At 42.7% G+C, this 13,947-nt stretch overlaps 1 protein-coding gene across 2 annotated transcripts in view; it reads left to right on the top strand.

The window, feature by feature from the left end:
* The first annotated feature begins 12,179 nt into the window (after positions 1-12,179).
* The window catches only part of SPI1 (Spi-1 proto-oncogene), a 71,898-nt gene continuing 70,130 nt past the window's right edge, over positions 12,180-13,947 (top strand). Inside the window, exon 1 of one of the 2 annotated variants that reach the window (XM_089675794.1) lies at positions 12,180-12,380. In XM_089675794.1, coding sequence (XP_089531920.1) covers positions 12,336-12,380 — 45 coding nt within the window. In that variant the 5' untranslated portion in view covers positions 12,180-12,335. The remainder of the gene's footprint in view (positions 12,381-13,947) is intronic. The other variant, XM_089675795.1, reaches the window with a different exon arrangement.

Below are 13,947 nucleotides of genomic sequence, written 5' to 3'. Positions count from 1 at the left end.
TGAGGAAAAAAAACAATATTTTGGACTTTTTGCTATAAAACATGACTTGGGGTCACTGACGTCCCCAAAAACACTAGTACAGTGATCAGTGCAAAAAAAAAACACTGACACTGTACTAATGGCAATGGGGAGGAAGGGGTTAACTTTATTTTGCAGGGAAGGGTTATAGGAGTGAGGGGAGTGTTTACTAGGGGGCGGGGGTGTGTGCTGCACGGGACAAGGCTGATCGAGAAAGAGAAACTGTTCTTTCTCGATCAGCTCATCCTCGAGCTGACAGGGAAGTGACAGACAGCACAGCTACTGCAGCTGTGCTCTCTGTCACTGTTTGCCGCCGATCGCCGGGACATAGCCGCTAAGGAGCGGCTGTGACCCGGCGACTGACATCTGCGGCGGTGATCCGCGGGACAGATAGGGCGGCGGCGCGCCTCGCACGCGCCCCCTATTTGTTTACAAAACACATGTTTTAAAACGTGGTTTTGCCTGCGAGTGCCGCCCTGCCGCCGTATATGTACAGTGGCTGGGCGGCAAGTAGTTAATAATATAACTTAGATTACAAAGTCTTCAATTTTACTCAAATTAGCTGATGTAAAAATAAATACACCCCACAACAAAAACTACTACATCTAGTATTTTGTATGACCTCCATGATTTGTAAGGACAGCACCAAGTCTTCTAGGCATGGAATGAACAAGTTGGCAACATATTGCAACATCGATCTTTTTCCATTCTTCAAGAACGACCTCTTTTAGAGCCTGGATGCTGGGTGGAGAGTGATGCTCAACTTGTCTCTTCAGAATTCCACATAGGTGTTCGATTGGGTTCAGATCAGGAGACATACCTGGCCACTGAATCATTTTCACCCTGTTCTTCTGCATAAATGCAACAGTGGCCTTACACGTGTGTTTTGGATCTTCGTCATGTTGGAAAAGTGCATGATTACCAAGGGCACGGAGTGATAGTAGCATCTTCTCTTTCAATATAGAGCAGTACATCTGTGAATTCATAATACCATCAATGAAATGCAGCTCTCTGACACCAGCCGCACTCATGCATCTCCACAGAAAGACACTGCCACCGCTATGTTTCACTGTAGGCACCATGCATTTTTCTTTGTACTCCTCACGTTTGTGAAGCCATACAGTTTTGAGGTCATCAGCTCCAAAACATTTATCTTGGTCTCATCACTTCTTTTTCAGCATGGGCAGTGGCAAATTCTAGGCAGGCTTTTTTGTGCATGGGCTTTAGGAAAGGCTTCCTTCATGGGTGACACATGCATGCCTTTCCTCTGCAGTGTACGCCGTATTGTGTCACGGGAAATAATCACCCCAGTTTGGCTTTCTACTTTTTTAGCTAACTGCAGTGAACTTGCGTGGCGATTTCCTTCAGCCCTTCTCATCAGAAGGCACTCCTGTTGAGGTGGTAACTTCCGTGGACAGCCTGGACGTCTCTGTGAGATGGTTGCAGTTCCATCTTTGTTACATTTTTGTATATCTTTTGCTACAGTATTCTGATTGATAAGTAAAACTTTGCTGATCTACTTGTAGCCTTCACCTTCCTTAAAATGTAAAAAAAAAATTTTCTTTCTCAAGCCTTGAGACATTTCTTTTCCATGTAGTGCTATTGCTGACAGCATGAAATGAAAAGGGGTCTTCTTTGTTAAGTAACGCCCTTTTATAAATAATATAAAATGCAGCGCTAAATAATAAGAAAGTGACAAGTGCAAAAATCATGCGCCAATCAGAGCGCTAAAATGTGTGACCAAAAGTGTCGTCAATGAGTGACGAGAATATAAAAGTGAATGGATGATATACACATGAACTGAATAACATAAAAGTGATATATATCAAGCTAAGTAAACTGCAATAAATATTATGACAATTGATGATATTGTGTAATAAATCAGATGTCTTGAAATAAAAGCAGTCCAAAGAAGAAATGCATCAAGTATTGGTGCTCGTGACTTCCGTGACTTTTCAAAGGGATTCATTTGACAACGTGCTGTCACACGAAACGTGTCAGAGAGGAGCCTCCCGCGCTGACGTCTCGCCACCGAGGCTGCATGGTAGGCCAGCGGCCATCTTTACTGCTGTTTCTCCATTGCTGAATTTTACCATTTGCTGCACATCAATGCTGTAAGCTTACCCTGAAATTCTTTTTCCAAAGTCTTAAATAGAATAGTACACTATCCAAATACTTCTGTTTGGTGGCTTATATCTGAGCTATTTAAGGTGGATTTATATCGTTTTCGCAAATCGTTTCCCTGGTGAAAATGCATGGAAGGAGCTGTCCCTGTATGCTGTGAGGGTCCGAGCTGTGAGGTCTGGAGTGCCTTTCCAGTCAAGGTCTGGACTGAGCGAAGCTAAAAGGGAGGGCCAGCATGACTGGGGCTTTCAGACGAGGCGGAGACTGGATTTGGGTGGGAGTATAGGTGATGGGGGTGGTTACTCACCTGATTGGAGCAGTCGGTTTTGAGGGTGGTCTTGCTAGGATGAGGAGAGGGGTTGGGACTTGTTGGAGGCAGTCGGAGCTTGTGCCAGCCCCCTATCCCCGCCAGTACCCTGATGACCACCAATGCATTACATGCGCATTAATATTGCGCTTCTGGTGAGTGCAAGCACACTTTAGTTCCTTGTCATGGAAGTCACGAGCACCAATACTTGATGCATTTCTTCTTTAGTCTGCTTTTATTTCAAGACATCTGATTTATTACACAATATGTTCGATTGTCATAATATTTATTGCAGTTTACTTACTTATTTATTTATTTCAGGTACTTATATATACTTAGCACATTTTGTCATTTGTTATATATCACTTTTATGTGATTCAGTTCATTTGTATATCATCCAATCTCTTTTATTCTCGTCACTCATTGATGAGAATTGACTCACTTTCTTATTATTTAGTGCTGCATTTTATATTATTTATTCATTAGAGGATACAAGGGTTCATCCTTATGCCAGCAGCTGATTTGCATTGAGCACTTGCTTGTTACATATTTTAACGCCCTTTTATAATCAACTGTCTGCTGGACACCTTTTTAATGAATAATTAGACTCACCTGGAGTTGAATTTTTGTTAACTAGGAATTTGTTGTCTAAAATTTAGCTTTGCTAAATTTTCATTGGGATGTATTCATTTTTGCAACATGGTCTTGAATGATTTTGTTAGGAAAAATACTTTTTTGTGTGTGCAAATTAGCAAATCTTGTTTGCAATCAATGTGGGAGTATTTTGTAGTATAGTGTCCCATAGGAAATGTTGATTCTGAAAGGACAGGAAGGGTTTTTTGACAAATCTGTTGGGGTGTACTCATTTATGCTGAGCATTTCTGGCATCTGAAGAGTCTATGCGATTAGAGCAGACACGCATCACTCCACAAGAGTGATTGCATCGCCTGAAATTTTGCCTATCCTCTCCCATCCTGTATTCTCCAGTACAATTATAGATAACTAATGTCAAGGCAGATTTAGGCTGGCCATACATTATACAATTATCATATAATTTTCTATCCAATTTCTGCTCAATTTCTTTTAGATTTACCTTCAATTATGTAGCGCCTTTGCGTATGTCTCCCTAATTGGATACAACTGAAAGTGTTGTTTAGGTTTGACCTCATATTATATGATTTTTGGTAAATCTAAAGCAAAAGTCTCAAGAAAATTGTGTAATGTATGGCCAGCCTTAGGCAAGTATAGTATGTAGAATACATTTAATGCTCTTGTATGCATTCTGTAACTAGATAACATTTTATTTTTTTTTTATATTTGAAATCAAGAGCATGAAGGCAGCTAACACGTAGAGACAGTCTATATAAATCCTGTATAATAATAATAATAGTCATACTGCTGAACAGACCAAAGACAGAGGTTTTGAAATTCTGTTGTAGATATTTCGATAATATACATTATGTCTACATGGACCCTGGTGTGATGTAGCAAATGGTATTTACAGTACAGTTGTTCCTGCACAACAGGACAAAAAAAAGCTTTTCCTTCCTGAACTAGATGGTGATAGTTATAATGAACGGTTTTAGCTGCATGTATCAATGTCCTGTATACAGGGGTGTGTCAAACTTTAAGTAATATCCCTCCATTTTTAAGGGCTAGAAAAAGATTTAAAAAATAACAGCTTGAAATCTCATTGGTTGCTGTTGAAAAAAAAAACTTTCTAATTTTTTTTTCATGTTGTCTTTTATTTGATAAAATATATAAGCTGATTGTGCGTGTGTCATAAATCAAAAAAATGCAGTGCAGTACTATAAACTCAAATACGGTGCTACTAATATCCAACGTGCATAAACGAATAATAAGAACAAAAATTGTGCTTAGTGACAATAATATGTGTTACATCAAATATATATCTACACATACAGTGGGGCAGCACAGTGGCTACATGGTTAGCACTTCCACCTGGCAGTACTAGGGTCGTTGGTTCAAATCCCAACCATGGCACTACCTGCCTGGAGTTTGCATGTTCTCACTGTGCCTGCGTGGGTTTCCTCCGGGAGCTTCCTCCCACACTCCAAAGACATGCTGGTAGGTGAATTGGCTCCTATCTAAATTGTCCCTAGTATGTGTATGTATGAATGTGAGTTAGGGACCTTAGATTGTACACCCCTTGAGGGTTAGGGACTGATGTGAATGTACATTATATATATATGTGTGTAAAAGCACTGCATAAATTGACAGCGCTATATAAGTCTTTCCAGCCCCAGATCCAATCGTTGACAAATTCATGCAGACTCCACCTCCGCAATATCTCCAAAATACGACCGTTCCTAACTCCTGAAACCACAAAGCAACTCATTCACTCCCTTATCATATCACGACTTGACTACTGCAACTCCCTCCTCGCCGGCCTACGCCAACACAGGCTATCCCCGCTTCAGTCTATCCTGAATTCTGCAGCCAGACTCATCCACCTCACCAACCGCTCCGTATACGCCTCCACCCTCTGCCAATCCCTCCACTGGCTTCCGATTGCCCAACGCATAAAATTCTAAATATTAACATTGACGTACAAAGCTATCCATAACACTGCTCCAAACTACATCACCAACCTGATATCCATCTACCACCCAAAACGCACTCTCCGCTCCTCACAAGACCTCCTACTCTCCAGTTCCCTGGTCTCCTCCTCCCATGCCCATCTCCAGGACTTCTCCAGGGCCTCCCCCATCCTCTGGAACTCAATACCCCAATCCGTCAGACTGTCACCTTCCCTCCTCACCTTTAGGCGCACCCTGAAAACCCATCTCTTCAGAGAAGCCTACCCAGCCCTCACCTAAATGCTGATCTCCTCCGCTCTTCCCACCACTCCATCCCCCACAGCTATTTCCTCCTGTACCACTCTCCCCTCCCTCCTAGATTGTAAACTCCAAGGAGCAGGGCCCTTGAAACCCTCGTGTATCGCATTGTATTGTTACTGTACTGTCTCGTGTACTGTCTCCCATTATAATGTACAGCGCTGAGCAAACTTTTGGCACTATATAAATACTGTATAATAATAATAAGTACCTGTAATAAAATAATAAAATGAATAGTGTACACAAATATCAAATGAACTGTTCTAAATAGTGGACTATCCCTTAACATTCCAATATCTTCACATGTACTTGTGCAGTATATCTCCTGTGCATCGTATACCAAATATACCATCAATAAGTGTCCCAAAATTATGATTTCAAAATAATGGGGAACCGTCCCTTTAAATCCACTGCACTCCAGTTGAGTCTGTGTGATCACGCTACTGTATACACATGTACGGTGGTCCTGTGTCAGCCCTTAGTGCTCATCCACCTCTGACACACTATTGCGCTCACCTTCAAGTTTGACCCGAAATACCAGGTTAAACTATGCTTTTCCCTTTAATCCGGGAGGGTATAATGGTACCAAGATCTTCACCACTGTCAGAACTTAAAATCTCCGGAACGCTCCTCAAACATATGAAAAAAATGCTCCATATAGTGAAGTATTGCCAAATAAAACTGACAAACACTCACATTTAAAAGTGTCCACTAAAACTCACTATACTGTGTAACTGTAGAATAAAGTGCAGGATTCCCTTATCCAAAATGGCAGCACGTGCACTTCCGGTTTGTGGCTTGACGTCATCGGCGTACCCTACGTGTTACGTCACGACATGTGACTTCATCAGGAGTGTGTGTGCTTCACAGTTTAAAGACCAATTGGTCTATGATTTTTGAAAGAATACTGTATGTAACTGCATATATGTTAGCTATACCCTTGCATAAAATGGTACAATATTAGGCTGTATGTCTCCTAGATTGTAAGCTCCCAGGATCAGGGCCCTCCTAACCCTCTTGTATTGAACTGTATTGTTGCTGTATTGTCTCCCGTTATATTGTAAAGCGCTGAGCAAACTGTTGGTGCTATATAAATCCTGTATAATAATAATAATAATAATAATAATACTGGCCTTCATCTCCATTCACACTTTTTTTTGCATGGGTCTTGTGATATATGGGCTTCTGAGCTATATCCATGATGTCAATTTCTTCCCAAGCCCCCTGCTGTGGGTCTTGCTATGGGCATCTCCAGGGTTGTAGAGCCTATTCACACCAACCAGCCATGCTTATTACACAACCACTGGTATGCATTGGGAGTAAACAGTGCCGATGCACTAATCCCATCACCAGCTACAGCTATACTCTGGTGATTTTTTTTATCTGCAGCTTGTAGCTTGTTCCACAAGGGAGTTGGGAATGTTTAACAAATTTAGGGACTGTTCACACATTCCTTTCCGATTCCTGTGTATTCCCCTGCAGTGCGATTTGGCAGTCCATTCCTTTAAATGGGCTGCAGATAGCACTAGAATGCACAAAATGTATTGCTTGCACTACTTTTGAAAAACATGCCGCACCAAATTGTATGGTACTGTGGTAGCATGCAATCTGGTGCCTGCAAATGAACTGCAGTTGCGATCTACATTCGGAGAGCCAATAACAATGTATTGGCCCCTGCAGTAGATCGCAGAGGCAGTGTGTTTTGAACACGGTGTGGGATATGTGTACATAACGAGCCTTTCTCACTCTGCGTTCTGGTGTGATCCTCCCTGGCGGTATTCCCGAGTGTAGCTCGGGGTAAAGTTTCAGCACCACAAGCGGTAACCCCGAGCTACACTCGGGAATACCATGCGGCGCTGCTCCGGGATCCCTTCTACACTTACCTTGTCCTTCGCTCCCGCGATGTCCCCCCTGCAGAGTCCCCGGCCATCTCCTGCGGCAGATGCCAGCATCTGTCTTCTGGGTTCCGCTCCTTGCGATGTCAGGACGTACGGGGGACATAACCGGCAGGAAATTTAAAAATGTCAAAAAGTGACATTCACTAAATACACTAAAATCACATAGTATTACATTCCTGTATCAAACCATTTCACATACATTTTGTCCCGAGTGCTTTGTCCTGTGCCCTGTCTGCATTTTGACTGTTCTTTCTGCCTGGAAGCTGAGAAACGTCCATGGCGTCCAAAAAGCGTCCCTTTAGGTCAAAAGCGGTTTTAGACCGGCTAGAGAACAGCGATAGTAAATCAGAACCACTTGCAGAATTGAGTGATAATGATTCGTGGGGGAAATTCCTCATCAGACACTGAAAACGATTCTGCGACTTTGCTCAGCGATGTGCGAACTTGGCGCTATATTTCTAATTTCAGTGTTTTAGGTTTGATTATATTATTGAATTAAATGTATTATTATATTATATTTTTTATGATTATTTATTAAATTATAATTTATGATTTCGTGTTTCAAATCTTATCCTACCCGGGATGTTTACTAGACTCTTGTTCGGACAGATTTCAGTGAGTTTCCTAAAAATTACAGGCCTACAATAAAAAAATGACATATTTCCATGCAAAAAAAGCACAGAAATACTGACATAATCAGACCGCTATGGAGGCTACAGCACATCTTCAGCAAAATACAAGATAAATATGAATAGCCCATTAGGTCCAGGTCACATCTCAGCGTTTCAGTGGGCCACATTTACATGGGCATGGCGTCCTGTTCATTTATATGGGCTGCAGTGCCTGCTTTTTCCTCAGAAAAAGGTGCATCCACCTCTTTCAAAACACAGCTCGTGAGGAAATCGCATGGTCTTATTGATCATGCGATTCCCTTGCAGTTCCCGCACCTGCAAACACGCTGCGGGTGGTTGGGGGTGCGGGAATCGTTGCAATTCCTGCACCCACAAGCACATGCATAGGTTAGAACCAGGGCTTAAAGATAAAATAACAAAACTAGCTTTTGCTACAATGTTTATTATTTTGATAATTCATGACCAGGGGACTAAAGATGGCTTGATCCAGTCCCACTGAACCAATACCTAACCCTCACCTCCTTAAACCTAAATAACCACACTGACAACAAAAATTGGAGTTAATGGCCCAAAACGGTCTTTTATTACAACCATTAATAAATAACATATAAATAACAGAAAACACAGTATAATATACGTTTTCCAGGGTCCCAATAGGCATCAAGAAAGCGAATACCTGCGTCCTGCTTAACTAGGCCTCCAGCCGCAACACCACCGACTCGGAGACACCACCACAGATACCCCCACCAGAACAACTGGAAGCCGTACCTCAGACATGTTCCTAAAAAGTACCTTTCATGTGCCCACACTAACCAACGAGGACCTTGCACCCCGCCGGTTGTCCCCCAGCACCAACTGGCAAACTGGCACAACCACCACCAAAACAAACCAAAAAACAATGGGCGGGAAGTTTGCCTTGTGAAAACTTTGTTCTGACTGAAGACCCCTGCCATACCCTGTCAGACCACCCCTTGTAGCTCCACCCACTCCCTCCTTAAAACCATTTAGACTCCCCCCTTAGCAAATGGGACTCTCCTCTCCCAACCCCCTTTAACCCCTGTCATGCCGGCCCTTCGTTCAGGTCTTCTTTCTTTCTTTTACTCCAGGCCTTCCTTTACAGGTATTTATACAGTACCTACAATTTACGCTGCACTTTACATACTGTACATTCTCATCAGTTCCTGTCTTCAAGGAGCTTACAATCTAAGGTCCCTAACTCACTAGTAGTACTAATTTTAGACAGAATCCAAGTAACCTACTAGCATATCTTTGGGACGTGGGAGGAAACGAGAGTACCTAGAGGAAACCCATGCAAGCACATGGAAAACATGCAAACTCCATGCACATAGTGTCCTAATCAGTCTTCCAAATGCAGGCTCTAGTGTTGCAAGGCATTTTCACAATCAGTCCAGAAAGTTTCCCCACAGTACTTTTTTCTGCGGCTAGATTTCCTAAAACTGATGGATATCATCATTCAAACTGCATCTCCTGAGCCCAGATCTTCCTTACCTTGCCCTGGACTGTGAAAGGAGAAACAGAAAAGTGATCAACTCATTTCTCTGTCACTATGCTCTCTCCCCCTATCAGCATGCTTCTTGTTAGCACAACTGATTGTCTCCTTGTGCTGCGTCTTCCTTTCACACTCCATCCCTGCTGTACATGGACCACAGGAGGCTGATACCAAGTTAAATTAAAGCGGAGCTCCACCCAAAAGGGGAAGTTCCGCTTTAAGTACTGCTCCCCCGCTCCCCATTAAGGATTGGCACCTTTGGGGGGGCAGGGGGGAGCGGGTACCCGAATTCGACAGTTACCCACTCCCACTTCTGGTCTGATCGCCTAGGCGATCGGAAGCGGAAGGTGTCCTGCCTCCCTCCCTGTAGTCTTTTGGGACACGTGACAGGTCCCAGAAGACTACAGGACCATTCATGAAGCGCAGCACTACTCGCGCATGCGCAGTGGGTACCGGGCTGTGAAGCCGCAAGCTGGGTACCCACACTGAAGATGCCGGCCTCCTGGAACCCAGGGCAGCCGGTGAAACTGGCTGCGGGACACACACCGAGGGACAGGTAAGTGGCTGTTTTTTAAAAGTCAGCAGCTACAGTTTTTGTAGCTGCTGACTTTTATTTTTTGACCGGTGAGTGGAACTCCACTTTAAGCAGGTCCCACTTTGTACTGATGCGGGACGCCTGCATATCTACACTTGCTCTGCACGACAGGTGGTGTGAACAGTACTATGCAGTCAGTCACAATGCTTATGGGTAATGGAGGGCCTGCCCTTCCACAGTCACATAGTTGGGAGCTGGTTTATCAGCAATGACAGCTCCTTCTCAACTCACACAGGCAATCAACTAAGCAACAACATCAGCTGCACAAGGTAACAACATTGTACTGAATTCACTGCAGGAGAATTAGTGTTGTCACTCTTGTCTGTCCCCCTTGCAGCATCACTGGATATTTAATCTACACTATGTTTAAAGTATTATTACCAGTCCAGGTCCATCTTGATTGGCCAATGTGGGATGATGCCGCTCCCATACATGTGTGGAAGTCATTCATCCTGGCAACCTGGCACTGTGCCAGAAACGGAGCTGCGCATGCATGTACATTCCTCAGAGGATTGAGAACTAGAGGTAAATTTATGGACATGCAATAAAGAACCTATCTGTTTGCAATTTTGGATTCCTTGCCTTTAGTTCCAATTCAAGTACCCCCAGCAGCTTATGTTTTGTGAATTTCTTGTAGACAAAATAGATACAAAGCCATTGAGATTGATTTAAAGCATCTCTGCAAGGAGAAGGAAATTCTGAAAACATGACCTATTGGGTGTACTTGAGGTTTGAGATTGGAAACCACTGCTGTAGATGTACTGGTACAGAATGGGCCTGTCCACCCCCAGCCTTGGCATGCCTTATGTGGTTAAGACAATCTTCTAAGGGTGATATTAAGGCTAGTTAGTGAATTGAGGTAAGAGGAGGTAGGCACACATGGTAGGCCTAAGGGGGCAAGAAGTATGAGTAGCCTTACTCATGCTGCACAGTGCTACTGCCCTTCTCTTTCCATAGATTATAACTGCAAACTTGGATAAGCTAGGATTCTTGAGCCACCGTATGCTGTAGTTGTATCCTTAAGACACTTGGACCATGTCTTCATATTTAACCGCCCTCCTGTGTCTTCATATTTAACCACCATATAAAACCAATGGTTAATTGATAAAAGCGAGGATGCTCCTTATTTCAAGCACTGCTTGTGATATCTAGACCTTTCCTGTGATATCACCTCCAGAACCTAAAGGTGCTCCTGGCCAGCAAGGAAGATCTTCCAGGTTGTTGGAGAATCTCCATGCAAGTGGGCCCAATAATTTTCTCTGCACTAGAGCTGAGAAAATGATCAAAGTAATCCACATCTGATGCCAATATGAACAGGCTAGTATTGTGGTGTTTTTCAGCGCTCACATAAATTCTTCATGGTTGTGTAGAAATCACCCAATACATATCTGCCCATCTATATTGAGCCTTAGTAGAACAAGTTTAGCCCATTCCTGGAGAAACATTTTAAAACCCAATTTTCACCAATTTTTTTTATTTACAAAGAATGGGGAGGAGTGAACAGTTAGTCAAGATTGCCTATGGGGAGATTTTTGTTCACTTCCTGTCTCTAAGACAACAGGACAACAAACAGGGAGTGTGGTTGTCACCAGCACAGACAGCAAAAACAAATAGGGGTTTATTTACTAAAGCTGGAGAGTCCAAAATCAGACTCCCTTCTGCATAGAAACCAATCAGCTTCCAGGTTTCATTGCCAAAGCTTCATTGAACAAGCTGAGGTTAGAAGCTGATTGGTTTCTATGCAGAAGGGAGTCTGATTTTGGACTCCCCAGCTTTAGTAAATAAACCCCATATTGTCAGGTTGTAACTGTTCCCCACTCTACTAAAACGTAACAGAGTTTTTGTTTTACAGAGAGATTTCCCATTATTTCCTATAGATTTCTTCCCTCACAGGAAGTAAGAGTGAATCTCCTCAGCAGAAACACAGACTGCAATAAAAACTTGACATGAACTCTAATTTTTTAATAAAATAAACATTTTGGCTAGAGTTGGCCTTTTCAAGGAGTATTACCTGCCAGCATGTTTTTTGTAAAGGCTGTCTATAAAGTTTGTATCTATATTAGTTCAGCCTGGTATATCTCAGCCATATACAGTAGCAGGAATCTTTCGACCACAGGCCAAAAAGGCATGTTTCCTGTGACGTGTCAAGAAGATTGATGCAATGACATCACGTATATGTGTGGCCAATAGTGCTGTGCTGTAGGAAAAAGGAACTTGTGCAGAAAAAAGGAAAAAATTTCATTATCAGGGCCGGTGACAGCTTGTGTGCACCCTGTCCGAGTCACATACACCCATAGGGGAAGTTAGCAGGTGACACCTCACTCCTCTGCCTGCCTATCCTTGAGCTCTCGGGGTGCTGGGAGCCAGGGAGGTGTAGGCTCCTGGATTTTTGGATGCTGCAGGTTGAAGTAATGGAAGGGTTCACTCTTATCTCTATGGTAAGTGATTTTCTTTGGGTTATGATGTATCTCTAACCTCTTGGACTTCTTCTAGAATAATACAAAAATGGGGCTTATTCTGAGACTGGAACGCAAACAGGCTCAAGAAGATCAGCGGCGATGCACAAAGAAAATGCAATTGGAAAAGTACAAAACTCTGGGGACCAATCGAAATTCAGCTTTCTGCTGTCAAATTTGTTGCTGATTTATTGCACTTTGCACATTCTGATTGCTGTTTGCACATCTTTATGGAATAACCCCAATTAATTCAGAACAGGGTGTGTCCATACGTTAATGAAGCTTTCTATTCAGTGCTGGTATGTGTGTCTTTGTATACGTTTACAGTGCTTTTCTATAACAATGGATACAAAGAAATTTGGTGTAAAGTATTGTAAAAAAATTGAGATGACCTATTTTGCTCAAGTACAAACCAATACCTTCCTATGATTTTGTGTACTTCATACTTTTTTGGGGAGCATGTGAAAAATTGTGTTTAAAATGCATAGCTGCCTGCCTGCATGGTAGATGGTATAGGAGAGACTAAAAGGATGGGTTCAAGCATTGAGCATCCACATTTGAATGCCATGTTTTTTGTACTTTATTATGTTGCAGTAATTGTTGCCAGGATGTTAGGATTTATATAATTCAAGTTCAGCAAGGAAACTGATTGCAGTGCTTCTTGTTTTCTTTGCTTTAGTTTTTGCAAAATTAGCCCCTTAGTAAGAGAGAGAGATAAATGTTGATAATACAATATATCAGTGGTGGTCAACTTACTTTATATAAGGGGCCCCAAGTGCAGCCTTGAGATCCCCAAAGGGTCACACGTAAGGTTCATTGAATGTAATGCTACAGAAAGCTGTCTGCAGACATGCAACAGTAGATGGTCAGGGACTATGAGCATGCCACAAGAGATGGTCAGAGACAGTAAACATGCAACACAAGATGGTCGAAGGCTATGGGCATGGTGCAAGAGATAGTCAGAGAATGTAGACATGCAACAGGAGATTGTCAGAGACTATGAGCATGCCACAAGAGATGGTCAGAGACAGAGGACATACAACACGAGATGGTCCAAGGCTATGGGCATGCTACAAGAAATGGACAGAGACTGTAAACATGCAACAGGAGATGGTCAGAGACTATGAGCATGCCCCAGGAAATGGTCAAAGATAGAAGTCATACAACACAAAATGGTCTAAAGTTATGGATATGCTATAAGAGATGATCAGAGACTTCAGACATACTATAGGAATTGTTGGGGAATTGGGACATGATGTAGGAGTTGTTGGAGGTTGGGGGCTTGCTTCAGGAGATAGTCAGAGACTGGAGACACATTGGGGTTGATTTACTAAAGGCAAATAGATTGTGCACTTTGCAAAGTGCAGTTGCTCCAGAGCTTAGTAAATGAGGTAAAGCTTCACTTTGCGAGGAATACCCAATCACGTGCAAGGACAATAAAAAAAAACAGCTTTTTTTTATTGCAGGTGATTGGATGATGGAATTCAGCAGAGGTCCCCCACTCACTTACTAATCTCTGGAGTAACTGCACTTGCAGAGTGCAGCTGCT

The sequence above is a fragment of the Staurois parvus genome, unplaced genomic scaffold (assembly GCF_062004578.1).
Source record: "Staurois parvus isolate SC_StPar_1 unplaced genomic scaffold, SC_StPar_1.0 ptg000159l, whole genome shotgun sequence".
NCBI lineage: Eukaryota > Metazoa > Chordata > Amphibia > Anura > Ranidae > Staurois > Staurois parvus.
Note: the sequence above shows the minus strand (reverse complement) of the source record. Positions and strands in the feature narration are given on the sequence as shown.